Here is an 11,652-nt window from a genome sequence, read left to right as displayed (position 1 = left end):
TCCACAAATGTAAATATCATTGATGTATACCATAAGTAACATATAACAAAGCTTCCACATGATCAGAGAGCCTAGCATGCACATAAGTTTGCACAAGATGAGAGAATATACAAAGCTACTCACAAAATGTCACTGCGGTTCTTATATTGCCGATGCGCTTAACCATTTCCAGGTGCAGGGAAGGAAAAGAAAAGGAAAATCTTAACAATATACATAAAAGTCTTCCCAATGCACTCATGCATTTCTGCTTTGTTCCCCCTGGTGGAGGAGGCAAGAGGATCCTCAGCTATGTACGACTGCAGTGCGCTTGGAACTAACTGAAGCAAGACGATCTGCACAGCCCTGTATGACTGTAGTCGATCCCACAATGCGCTTGTTCTTGCCATTGGTTCAGTTGGGTGTCAGAATTTTCGAGCGGCATGGTACAATTCAATGTAGTCCAGTGCGGGCCGGTTCCATGACCAGTCTTGTTCCATGACCCTCTTACACAGGGAGTGGAACCAATCACGGGCATCGAACCAAGCGCCGATTGCTCTGAAATGAGGTATGGAACATGCAAGGTAAATAACCTAGCACTACTGCTGAATTCAGGGCTAATTGAGGAACGATACTTGCCTGTTGAGGGCATAATCCACGCCGTTGCTGTCGGCTCCGTCGAAACTGAACCCATTTGGTTCAAGACCAAGAGACCGAGCCCGGTCCTTATCATTGTCTACGTCGAAGACAGTGTCGTAAAGTCCTGCGATACCAAAGGATAGTTTCCATTTCATGTCCAACAGCTCGACATATGCAAATCAGTGCAGCATAATGGAGAGAAATAGTCACACACCTCCGGTTTTCCGAACTATAGGGATCGATCCATAACGCATGGCAACAAGTTGTGTTAAGCCACAGGGTTCGAAGATTGAAGGGACAATAATGAAGTCGGAGCCAGCGTATATCTGCAGCATGATCGATCATCAACCTAAATTATAAAGTAGTCTCCAGCTCCCATAATGGAGGGCTGGCTAGATGGTGTGTAGGATATTGGAGCTCACCAGGTGAGAAAGAGGCTCATCGTAGGTTAGAACAAGCTTCACCCTACCGTGGTAAACACCGTGAAGAGCATCGGCCAATCTGCAAAAATCGCCTTGTATTCGATGATCTGGAGCTGAACCAAGCAAAACCACCTAGGAACCAAACACTTCATTTTCAGACTTTTGTTTTGAAGTAAACAAAAACAAATAGTAAGCAACTTTTTATAAACAAAACGTTTGATGTTTATTCGTTCACAAGGGATGATGAACCTGTCCGTTGCTTTCGAGGGTTCGGTGAATTGCGTGCTTGATGAGGTGGATTCCCTTCTGGGCTGTCAGACGGGTGATGATTCCGACAATAGGGACATCAGTTTGCTGTAATCCAAACTTCTGCTGCAAGGCCCTTTTTGCAGCTCTCTTGCCTTCGACAACATTCTCACAAGTATAAGGGACCTGAAGTAGTATGAAACACATAGTTAAGCATAAAACTATCTGTGGCCTTGGTATATATCTACTTGCACTCTGGGAAAAAATCTGGTACCGGGATAAAATTGTCAGTGTATGGATCCCAGATATCTGGATCAATTCCATTGAGAATGCCGTAGAATTTCTCACGATGAGGAGCAATGGCACCATGGCCTGCCACGTCCCTTGAATATGTAGGAGAAACCTGAAAAGTTTGGGTGGAAATAGTTGAATACGTACAAAACACAAGAACATGATTCTGTAAAATGTGGAAGATTTTCTGTGCGCCAAACAGAAAGATTAAAAATTACAAGACAGTAAGGCACTCACAGTTGTGGCTTTATCACAGTATGTCATTGCTTTACCAATATAATGTGCTCCAAATTCAAGATTGTGGATGGTAAATACAACCCGAGTGCTTGCCATTCTGGATTGGGAATAGTGTTCCTTATATAGCCAGGCGACCGGAGCACTTGACCAATCATGGCAATGTATTATATGCTGTCACGTGAATACAGATGCAAGTTTTTTTAACTGAGAAATGGAAGGGGATAAAGAAGCAACTGTTGCGAATACACAAGTAGCATTCAGATAGTAGAGTAGGAAAGGAAACACCAATGCACCAAATAAGCTAGTAGTAAAGAAACTGAAAGTAACGCGCTGAATACAAGATTTTGAACATGGTGCACTGGAATGGTAAACAAGAAAGTGTAGTCTCACAAAGAAAAAGTCAATATAGCAGCTAGTATTCTAAATAATACGTACTGGAGAAAATTCATTCTGGAGGATAAACTCAAGAGCAGAATGACAGAAGAACCCAAATCTGCGGTCATCATTCCTTCCATATACACATCCGACGCCAAACATCCTAGAAAAGGAAATGTCAAAATGAATAGGTTGTGAAGAAAAATCCTCAGGAGAGTTCTTGAGATATTGGCATCCACTTACAGGAAGAGAACCAAAAAGAGACAACTAGACAAGTAAATCATTTATTTTTGATAAATGGTGCTGATTGCTTGTGCCTTTTAAGCTCTAACATTCAGGTGATAACATTTCTTTCTTTCATATTTCTCTTAATTGAAATGCAAATCCCATGCCAGATAATGGAAGGTGTACACAGCACGTGCAAGTGTGTCTGCAATCTAGAGAAACTGAAATTTGACAATCAAACGCATCCTCAAGCATAAATAAAGGTTGAACATCTTAAAGGGAAAGGAAAGATTGTCTACCTTATCATTGAGTGACAGATGGCAATAGTTTGCTACAGGTTACAAGCGTTTGGTAGCGTCATATGGGCGCAAGAGATATCAGAATAAAAACTGTAAGGAGCCCCATGGAGTCCTTGACAGCCACTGACCAGGGCCTAGCCTTAATGCACAACCTTTTGTGCCCACGCGATGATCTTAGCTGTGTTCTTGGTTGTGCAGGCTGCGTGTCCAAGGGTGATCATGGAATTTAAAATTAGTTGGATTGATTGGCTCATCTAGCAGCAAATTCCTTTAGCTCAAAAGTGGTTATAGAGCCACTAATCTCACATATCATTGTTATAACTAGCTCTCAGCCTGGAATGCCAAGGCCAATGTATTGTGTTACTAATTGGCTTCTATAGTCTACGATAAGTAGTTATATGAATGAGAAAAAGGTACACATTATTAACCAGTACAAGGCTCTAGCCTAATAATTTTGTGAAAAGAAGTAATATGTTTTATATCACTCAACTATACATTTCCCACAAAAAAAACTATACATTAGCTGATTCATACCCATTTTGAGGTTCCAGGAAGTAAACGGTCAGGTCTTCGACTCGTCCAACCCATACTTTTATTTCTGTACCACCCCAAGAAAAACTTTGATATAAATGTAAATCCTTGACCTGCATTGAAATAGATGTAACTTGATTAATAATGTATAATGGATATAAAACAAAGGAAATTCATTAGTGCCTACTGATCTTGGCACCCCCTTATTGGTCATATATTGGTTTATTGGGATCTGTGCCACCCTACTGCGCTCCATCGCAGCTCAGAATTCTTTAGCTTCAGTTGAAGCTTCGTGGCATTTTGAGTTGAAATTTTAAAGACTAAGTGAATAGATTATGTAGTACAGTACTTCAACTTACACTGCTTTGGTTCAAACAGTCGTACTTCGGGAGAATAACCTCGACAGTATGCCCTAGATCTTGAACGGCACGTGAAAGACTTGTAACAACATCCCCGAGACCTCCAACCTATGAGATCATCGATCATGACAGAGCATAGTATTATGGCATAGAATGAAAAAAAGGCATAAGGTGATGAGATCTCGCCTCGCATCAAAGAAACTAGCCTTAGAATTATATTACCTTTGCAACGGGGGCCATCTCAACGGCAATGTGGATAATACGCATGTAATTCTCTGTTTCAATTGAATCAGAAACAGGAATATGATAGTCCATCCCATTCCTGTTGTCATAGATCCCATCTTCTTCCCACTCGGAGAAAACAAAGTCCATCATATAGGCATCCGGTGGAACATTAACTAGACAAGGAACACAGATAAACATAAGGAAGTAGGAAGGATACAGCTTTTCGGTGCTCTGTATTGTACTCAGTAATTACAAGGCAAGTAGGATAATTAACTTCATTGTAGAAAATGGAAGCTTTATTACCCCCCGGACTCTGCGCCATCGATGCATCTAGTACACAGTAAACCAATTTAACAGGGATTTGGCCAAGTTGCGGAACTAAGTTTCTACGTTTTAACAAGGCTTAAGTGACTTCACAATATATATCAAAGTAAGCCTATAGGCCTTATACAGAAAGACGCTCCCATTCACGCTCCGAAAAAATAGCTACAAGCTCGACCAGCCGAGAATTTCCCTTGGTGCCATAATTTTTAAGAAGAAAGGTGACCACTCACCCTATGGAGGGGGCGGGGGGGCTGCAAGCACTTTTTTTTAGAGAAGAGGTGCCTGCAAGCACTTCAGCCCGCTCCAGCTAGCCACCCGAGCAGACACTCGGTCTCAAAACAGCTACAAGCTTATATAGTACTCCCTCCGGTCCATATTACTTGTCACAGCTTTAGTATAACTTTGTACTAAAGTTGTACCAAAGTTGCGACAAGTAATATGGATTGGAGGGAGTAGTTGCATATCTGTTATGGGCTTATGGCATTAAACTAGCTAATTATTACCAATAATAGAACAAGAAATATTGGATCCTATCTGTGCATCATTAGTTGCACTTGACTCTATTGATTGCATAAAAATGGTTATATATATACTAATAACAGTGATGTAATAACGCAATAAACCTGTGGCTTTTAAGAGCGGCCCATCCCCTGATTTCACCATCTTCTGGGGTGGCAATGCTCCACTTGGATGCATCCAAAGGTTAAAAGAGCATCTAAACCAAACCTCCGGCTTTCCATTTAGCACTGTGTTAGAGGGATTGTATAGCACATCCACTGTGGTTCCGGCACGTATTTCAAGCGGTTCGGTATAAACAATGTGTTTCTGGGAAAGCAGAAACCTTCGCATAGTTTTTGCCTTCATCTCAGCTTTGATATTTGCACTTCTCTCAGCCTGTGTAGGTAAAAAGGAACATGAGTCAACCCAAACAACCCTGATCATATGTTTTGTTCCAAACATCAGATATATCTTTTCTTTGTTAATTGCCAGTTACTCATCAAGCCAACCAGCCTCGAAAGGGAGTTACCTTGCAAATTTTAAGTAGGAATGTTCTTATGGTAAACAAAGTTATGTTGTGATTGGTATATTATCAAGTGATTTTGGATAAGCTTGCATGGAACCATGCATTTTGAATTTGGAAAATAGACGAAAGGGAATATATTTGCCATCACTCAGGGGTTAACTGCCAAAATTATAGAGATCTATATGCAAAGATTTTGTTGCAACTGACCTTTCTTTTCATGGTTTCTTCCTTTTCTCTCCTTTCTTGCAGAAGCCTTGTATAGATGTTTTGCTCCTCTTGCACCCAGAAGCCTTCCTCGGTTACATTGTTGTTTGGAAGAATAGCATGGAAATCTTGTCGAGCATTGTTGTCATAGTTCCTTGCATTCCCAGCTGGCCCATCAGCAAAAACCCAGTCCAACACAAGTGCTTTTTCAGGTGGAATAACTGTACATATAGAGAAAAGACAGGTATTACATTACATATATGATCCACGGAATACAAATGATCTTTAAGCGTCTGTCTATGGTAAATGTTGAGCTTCCAAGGCCTTCGAGTTAATAAAATACTTTCTCATGACATCAATAAAACAAGGAAATTCATGCCATATTTGTAGGAGCATTATGCTAGAATCAAAACAAATGTTTCCTCAACAAAAAAAAATCAAAACAATGTTGCCTTATGTACAAAGGTTGAGGTGTCGTACCATCTGCATACCACCAATCGCCGTCTCTGTCATTGCACTTGACAAAGCTTTCAACAATAGAGAGTCCATCTGACCAATTGTTGTAACCACCATGCATCCAAATCTCAGTACTATGCGCAAGTGGCCTCGAGTTTCTGTTATAGTATAACCTGATAGTATCTCCGCTTGTATCTGTGCTAGCCTCTATGTACCACAAATTATCAACACATGTTCTGGCCAAACTCAACATACTCTGCAATTTTTTGTTCTTGATCTCTATCTCGGCCTTCGCTTGTGCCCTGACAGCTTCATCTGCAGCCCTTGCTTCCTTACTTCGCCGCTGTTCTTCAGTCTGTGTCCTCCTTTCAGCTTCTTCCATGGCAAGTTTCTCAAGCTCCCTTTGCTTTTCTTTAACCAAGAAATCCTCAAACAGATCTTCATTCATAGTGCCTTCTATTCCTATACAGAAATCATTGTTGCCATTGTTCTCATAGACCGTGCGACCGTTGAAGAACACAAAGTCTAATCTGTAGGCCTCCTTGGGTATGTACAGTTTGCAAGACCACCAAACCCCTCCAAGGTCACTCTTATGCAATCTTTCAGTGAAAAGCCTCCATTTCCAACCATTGAATGCTCCTTTGATGACGACATCGGGTTCATTCGCCAAAGCTGTTAGGTCACGATTGAAATAAAGATCAATAACTGAATCAGCTTTCACTACCTCTGGAAAAACAAACAGCTTGTTCCTCATCGAATAATTTTTCTCAGCGAGTTCTTGCAGCATCACCTTTAGTGCTTGCGGATCCACAACATCCTGTGGTGACCCCTGGATATCTTGTTCAACGTTAACGGACACAGAGGTCTCATCAACTTCATATTGTCCATCATCCTCAATTAACTGCACTTCATCTTCAGACCATGAAAGCTCTTCCTCAGAAAGCACATGCTGAATTTTATCACCTCTCCCCATTCCAATTTCAGTTATAGAAAGCTCATCCTCGTTAACTACCATCTGTCCTTCGGCAGCACCTATCTGATGTTCAGTCATGTAAAGATGTTCCTCATCAACTTTCTTCCAAGTTATCGTTTCCACTGCTTGGGTTCTATCTGCCTGATGCTTCCGCAACACATTGTCAACATTAAATTTTACATGAAGCACATCCTCATCGGTTTTCTCGGATGTGTGATCTCCCTCCTTAGCTTCCAGTCCATTCACATACAACGCATCCTGTCTATCAACAACAGGAACTTGCTTTGTTTGACCCTCTCTCGACGTACCAACAATTGGTACGTTTTGTTTAGGGAGACTAACAGCCGAAAGATCTTGACTACGGAATCCAACTATGGACTGCTTTTGCTCAGTGACACTAACAATTGACTGGTTTTGTTTGGGGAAAGCAACAATTGACCGGTGTTGTTTACTAGAACCAAAAATTGATTGGGTCGGTCCCGCAACATCAGCAATTGATTTATCTTGTTTATAGGAACCAATGATCGATTGGTTTTGTCCTGGTAAATCATCAATTGACAGGTCTTTTTTATCACTAAAATTTACTTTGCCTTGTTCTTCAACCCTGACAAGTCGCAGCTCAGGATTCAAACTTACACCTGTTTTAGCAATAGCCTTGTCCCACATAGAGAATGAAGACGGTACTGGATATTGCTGTTGGTAAGTCTCTTCTTCATCGGTAGCTTCACCCACATGATCCACTGCCATATGTTTCTCATGGCCTGATTCACTTGCAAACAAATCCATCGCAAATGTTTCCTCTTCTGATCTAGTTTCATCCACCACATCATCCACTTCTCTGTATGTCGCGCAGCTTGAAGCATTTCCCGACAAATCCGCCTCAACTGCGTCTTGATCAGCCACGGTTTCATCAATTGCATCCCACATCGTCGCACTTGTTGAAACATTTCCTGACGAATCCGTCTCAAACCTGTCTTTTATAGACCCAGCTTCATCCACTGCACCCACTTCCACTGTTGTACTGCTTGAAAAAACATTTCCTGACAAATCTGCTCTAAATATGCCTTGATCATTCCCAGCTTCAGCACTCGTATCCACTTCCCGTACCGTTGCACTGTTTGAAACATTTCCTGACGAGTTCGCCTCAAATGTGTCTTGAACAGGCCCGACTTCGTCAACCGCATCTAGTTCCACGGTCGTCGCACTGCTTGAAATATTTCCTGACAAATCCAGCTCAAATACGTCTTCTTCAACTCTAGCTTTGTCCGCCGCATCATCCATCACATCTACTATCACACTTCTCAATGTCTCTTGTACAGTCCCATTATGATCCATCACATCCACTATCACACTTCTCAATGTAGTTGCTGGCAAATCCAGCTCAAATACGTCTTCTTTAACTCTAGCTTTGTCCACTGCATCCACTTCCTTCTTCGTTATACTGCTTAATGAATTCACTGTCAGATCAGCCGCAAGTATATCTTCATCCGCCACATCCACTCCCCCGATTATAGAACTGCTTAAAGCATTTTGCGACGAGTCCGCTTTAGCAGTCTCGGCTTCTCTAGTATCTGTCCATTCTGCTGTCTCGGTACTTAATAGCGCATTGTATGTATCAAGAGTTTCTTCATCCCGATTATTGTGTTCTATATTCTCGGTGCTTGGTTCAACAATGAGTCTTGTCGTATATCCTCTAGAAGAAATGACTTTAACCTGAGGTGATACCATCTTTCTTGATTTCCTATTAGGAGGATCTGAATGATGCAATTTGGAAAGACATGAAGTTAACAGAACATCTGGGCTGTGTTTCGTTGCAAAGTATTCTCAAAGTATTTCAAGGATACTACAGTTTTTCTAAAAACTATGGTTTTAAATACTTTGAGGTGTTTGGCTGTAATAAAAATTGTAGTATTATAAACTACAGTATCCACAAAACTGTAGTGTTTTTGCAGTATTAAAAAAAGTAGTTGGGACCTCTTTTTAAAAAACTGAGAAACGCAACAAAGGCCTTGTCTACTGGTGGCCTATTGCAATGCTGTATACTTTTGATTGCCAAACATACCACTGTTGCCGAAATACTTAGAAAGACTGTTGGTTTCATAAACTACAGTATTCATTGTCATCGCTATAGAAAACCGTAGTATCAAAATACTGAGGTTTGAATAAGACATTGCTTCCAAACAGATAGAATGATAGGCCATTTGACAGATTATTCCTCAAACCTGAACTTGCTACCATGCATCGAAGGGTCCTGCTTCGAGTAAATCTGCCATTCATCAAAAAAGGCTGGAAAACACAAAAGGGAAAATAAGTTGTGCAGCTCAACATGTTTGAGCGTAAAAAGGAAACCTTCTTATAGATAATGCTTGAGAAAATCCGAAGGTATTTGCGAACAATCGGAACAGAATTATCAAGGTCATTTAATCCTACCAAATTATTTATGCCTCTCATATAAATTCTACTGAAATCGCCTTCTGACCTCACTTCTTCTTTTTAGCATAATACAGTAGGGAAGGTCCCCACTGTATCTCATTTTCTGACCTCACTTCTAAGCAAGGATAAATTTCTCCGTTCAACAGAAAGGATGTAATCCAATTTATATCGTCTTCATAGTTTCGTTTCGTCAAAAAACATTAGCGCAATTCGAACTACTGATACACTCGCTATCTGGCAGACAAATACCAGCTTATAGAAAGATGGCAATGCTCGCCTTACATACGGAAGTAACTTTATCGCAAAAAATATATGGAAATAACTTCATCACAAACATACAAGGTGCAGACAATGTAAATACTCTCCGAATTCGCTCCACCATTTTTTCGCAATGAATTTCTGTTTCTTGTTCGAAACTCTTGCCGTGGAAATCTTCACTCCAAATTAACCAGCATTAACATTAACATTTCCATGATCATGCAGACTGAAACGCTAGAACAGGGGATTTTTTTTAACAAATATAACAGAATTCATGTTCTTTACCTCTTCCAGCAATTAAAATCACGTCGTTTTAAGCCAGTATGAATTCCAGCTCACCACATTAATAAATAACCAATATGTTCCGCATGCAAATCAAAACCAATGCCCTTTGACTCCCAGATATAAAAATGTTCCCGAGATGAAAGAAATCAAAATCACTATAAACCTTTTTTTTTGCGGAATAAAATCACTATGAACCTGACCCGGGACAGAACCAAATCAAACAACATTCCGTGAACCGACCGAATCAAGAACCATAATCACCCGTACCTGCGCGAGGCCGCCGCCGCGGCCGGCCGGCCGGACGACGACGAGCGGCTGACTGCTCCGAGGGCACAGAGGGCTCCGTGGCCGGAGAACCATCTCCATTTCCGGGAACCTACTAAACCCCGCCCGCAAAACCCACCACCCACCACACCAGTCAGTCCACCACGCAGCGGCGACTGCCCTATCCCCTCTGCCTCGCCCGCCTAGCCTCCCCTCCTCACGGGGAAAGAACTAAAATTGGAATACAACGCTCTGGCGTGGAGATCTGCGCACCAAAAAGGCTCCTTCGTCCTTCAACCATTTTGTCCGAGAGCAGCTTCGATCCCTTATTTTCGTTTGGTTTTTTTGTTCGAGCTGCTTCTCCGTGTGCGCACACATGGAAATGCAGGTGGACCAGTAACGGACGGTGGTGGATGGCTGGTGTTTTTTGTACTTGCTTTCTTTTTCCAGCAAGTATATTGTTTTCTTTTGAAAAAACTTCAACGCGAATGTTCGTGCAGGAAGCGGAAGACAGAGCAGAAGGTAGGAGGAAGAAGAGTGAGGGGCTGAGGGCCACTTCTGATTATGGGAAACTGCACACAAAATCAGCTAGAATAAACCGTCCAGTTTTTTCTGAGATTGTTGTACGAGTTTTTTTTAAATAACCATACATATATTGAAAAATACACCAGAGCTCCTGGATGCTCCACCCCTATACGAATATTAATTTCAAAAAATACTAGGAAAATTCGAAAGAACTTGGAATATGGGGATATCAAACTTGGATGCCCAAATCTACTCTCATGTGAAGTTTTGTGAAAAAATACCATGACATGTATCCATGGAAGAAAATATAGTCTGACCTATGATCCACCCAAACAGTTTTTTTCTGTGCATAAGAATTTTTTGTCTGTTTTTACTGAGAATACGTTTCCTGATATTTTTTTCATGAAACTTCACATGGGAGTAGACTGAGCATCCAGGTTTAGTATCCCAAAATTGTAGACTTTTTGAATATCCTCGGTTTGTTTTTTGAATTTAATACTCATATGGGGGGGGGGGGGGGGGGGGGGGGTGGAGCACCCCAATGCTCCAAATCCTCTCCCATCACATATATTTCATTAGACAAACGGATTACAATGGGTACACATGTTGTCACCACAACACACATATATAGATGCCTTGCAATATCCATCAAAGACTCCGCAAGAAATAAAACTAGAGTTTCACACTGGCAGAATCTTTGTGCCACACTGAAACATCGTCCTCCTTCGTCGCTGATGCAACACTGAAGCAAGAGGGGCGCCGTCATATCTAGATCTGGAGGAGCACCGTCTCGTACAAGGATGCTTTTTGAGCCGATGAACTAGACCTCATAAGCGACGAGATCGAGACTTTGTGGCACGTCAGCTGGGGAGTCTTCCCCATGTCTGCTAGATCCCGACGCCATCTGGGAGAGTGTTGTGTGCCAACCATCAAACACAAGTCTCGGCGGATCTGAAGAACAGTAGGAAGACCGAGCCACCTGCTCCTCGACGTCGCCCATTAAAGCACCACCGAGATGAGGGAGGAGCAGAAGCAAATTATTTTGATGCGATGTTGTCCTCGTCATTGATGTAGCACCTCT

General features: G+C 41.7%; 1 protein-coding gene across 1 annotated transcript; it reads right to left on the bottom strand.

Moving 5' to 3' along the window:
• Positions 1 to 10,392, bottom strand: LOC109785899 (starch synthase 3, chloroplastic/amyloplastic). The gene is made up of 16 exons (XM_020344478.4): positions 10,050 to 10,392; positions 9,029 to 9,092; positions 5,858 to 8,560; positions 5,381 to 5,598; positions 4,773 to 5,043; positions 3,823 to 3,998; positions 3,601 to 3,708; positions 3,245 to 3,354; positions 2,247 to 2,349; positions 1,812 to 1,982; positions 1,558 to 1,686; positions 1,287 to 1,469; positions 1,038 to 1,169; positions 830 to 941; positions 616 to 739; positions 1 to 534 (listed from the first exon to the last, which is right to left on the bottom strand). The coding sequence occupies exons 1-16, from the start codon at positions 10,146 to 10,148 to the stop codon at positions 402 to 404; spliced, it is 4,836 nt and encodes a 1,611-aa protein (XP_020200067.1). The 5' UTR covers positions 10,149 to 10,392; the 3' UTR covers positions 1 to 401.
• Between the last annotated feature and the right edge of the window lie 1,260 nt (positions 10,393 to 11,652).

The sequence above is a fragment of the Aegilops tauschii genome, chromosome 1 (assembly GCF_002575655.3).
Source record: "Aegilops tauschii subsp. strangulata cultivar AL8/78 chromosome 1, Aet v6.0, whole genome shotgun sequence".
Classification (NCBI taxonomy): Eukaryota; Viridiplantae; Streptophyta; class Magnoliopsida; order Poales; family Poaceae; genus Aegilops; species Aegilops tauschii.
Note: the sequence above shows the minus strand (reverse complement) of the source record. Positions and strands in the feature narration are given on the sequence as shown.

What these genes read in the sequence shown, in the direction of transcription:
- LOC109785899 (XM_020344478.4), bottom strand. Translation starts at nt 10,148, where the DNA reads ATGGAGATGGTTCTCCGGCCACGGAGCCCTCTGTGCCCTCGGAGCAGT. An exon ending in GCCGCTCTTAAAAGCCACAG is followed by an intron (nt 3,999 to 4,772) that starts GTTTATTGCGTT and finishes TTCCTTGTCTAG; the next exon opens with TTAATGTTCCACCGGATGCC. An exon ending in ACTGTTTGAACCAAAGCAGT is followed by an intron (nt 3,355 to 3,600) that starts GTAAGTTGAAGT and finishes ATTTCAATGCAG; the next exon opens with GTCAAGGATTTACATTTATA.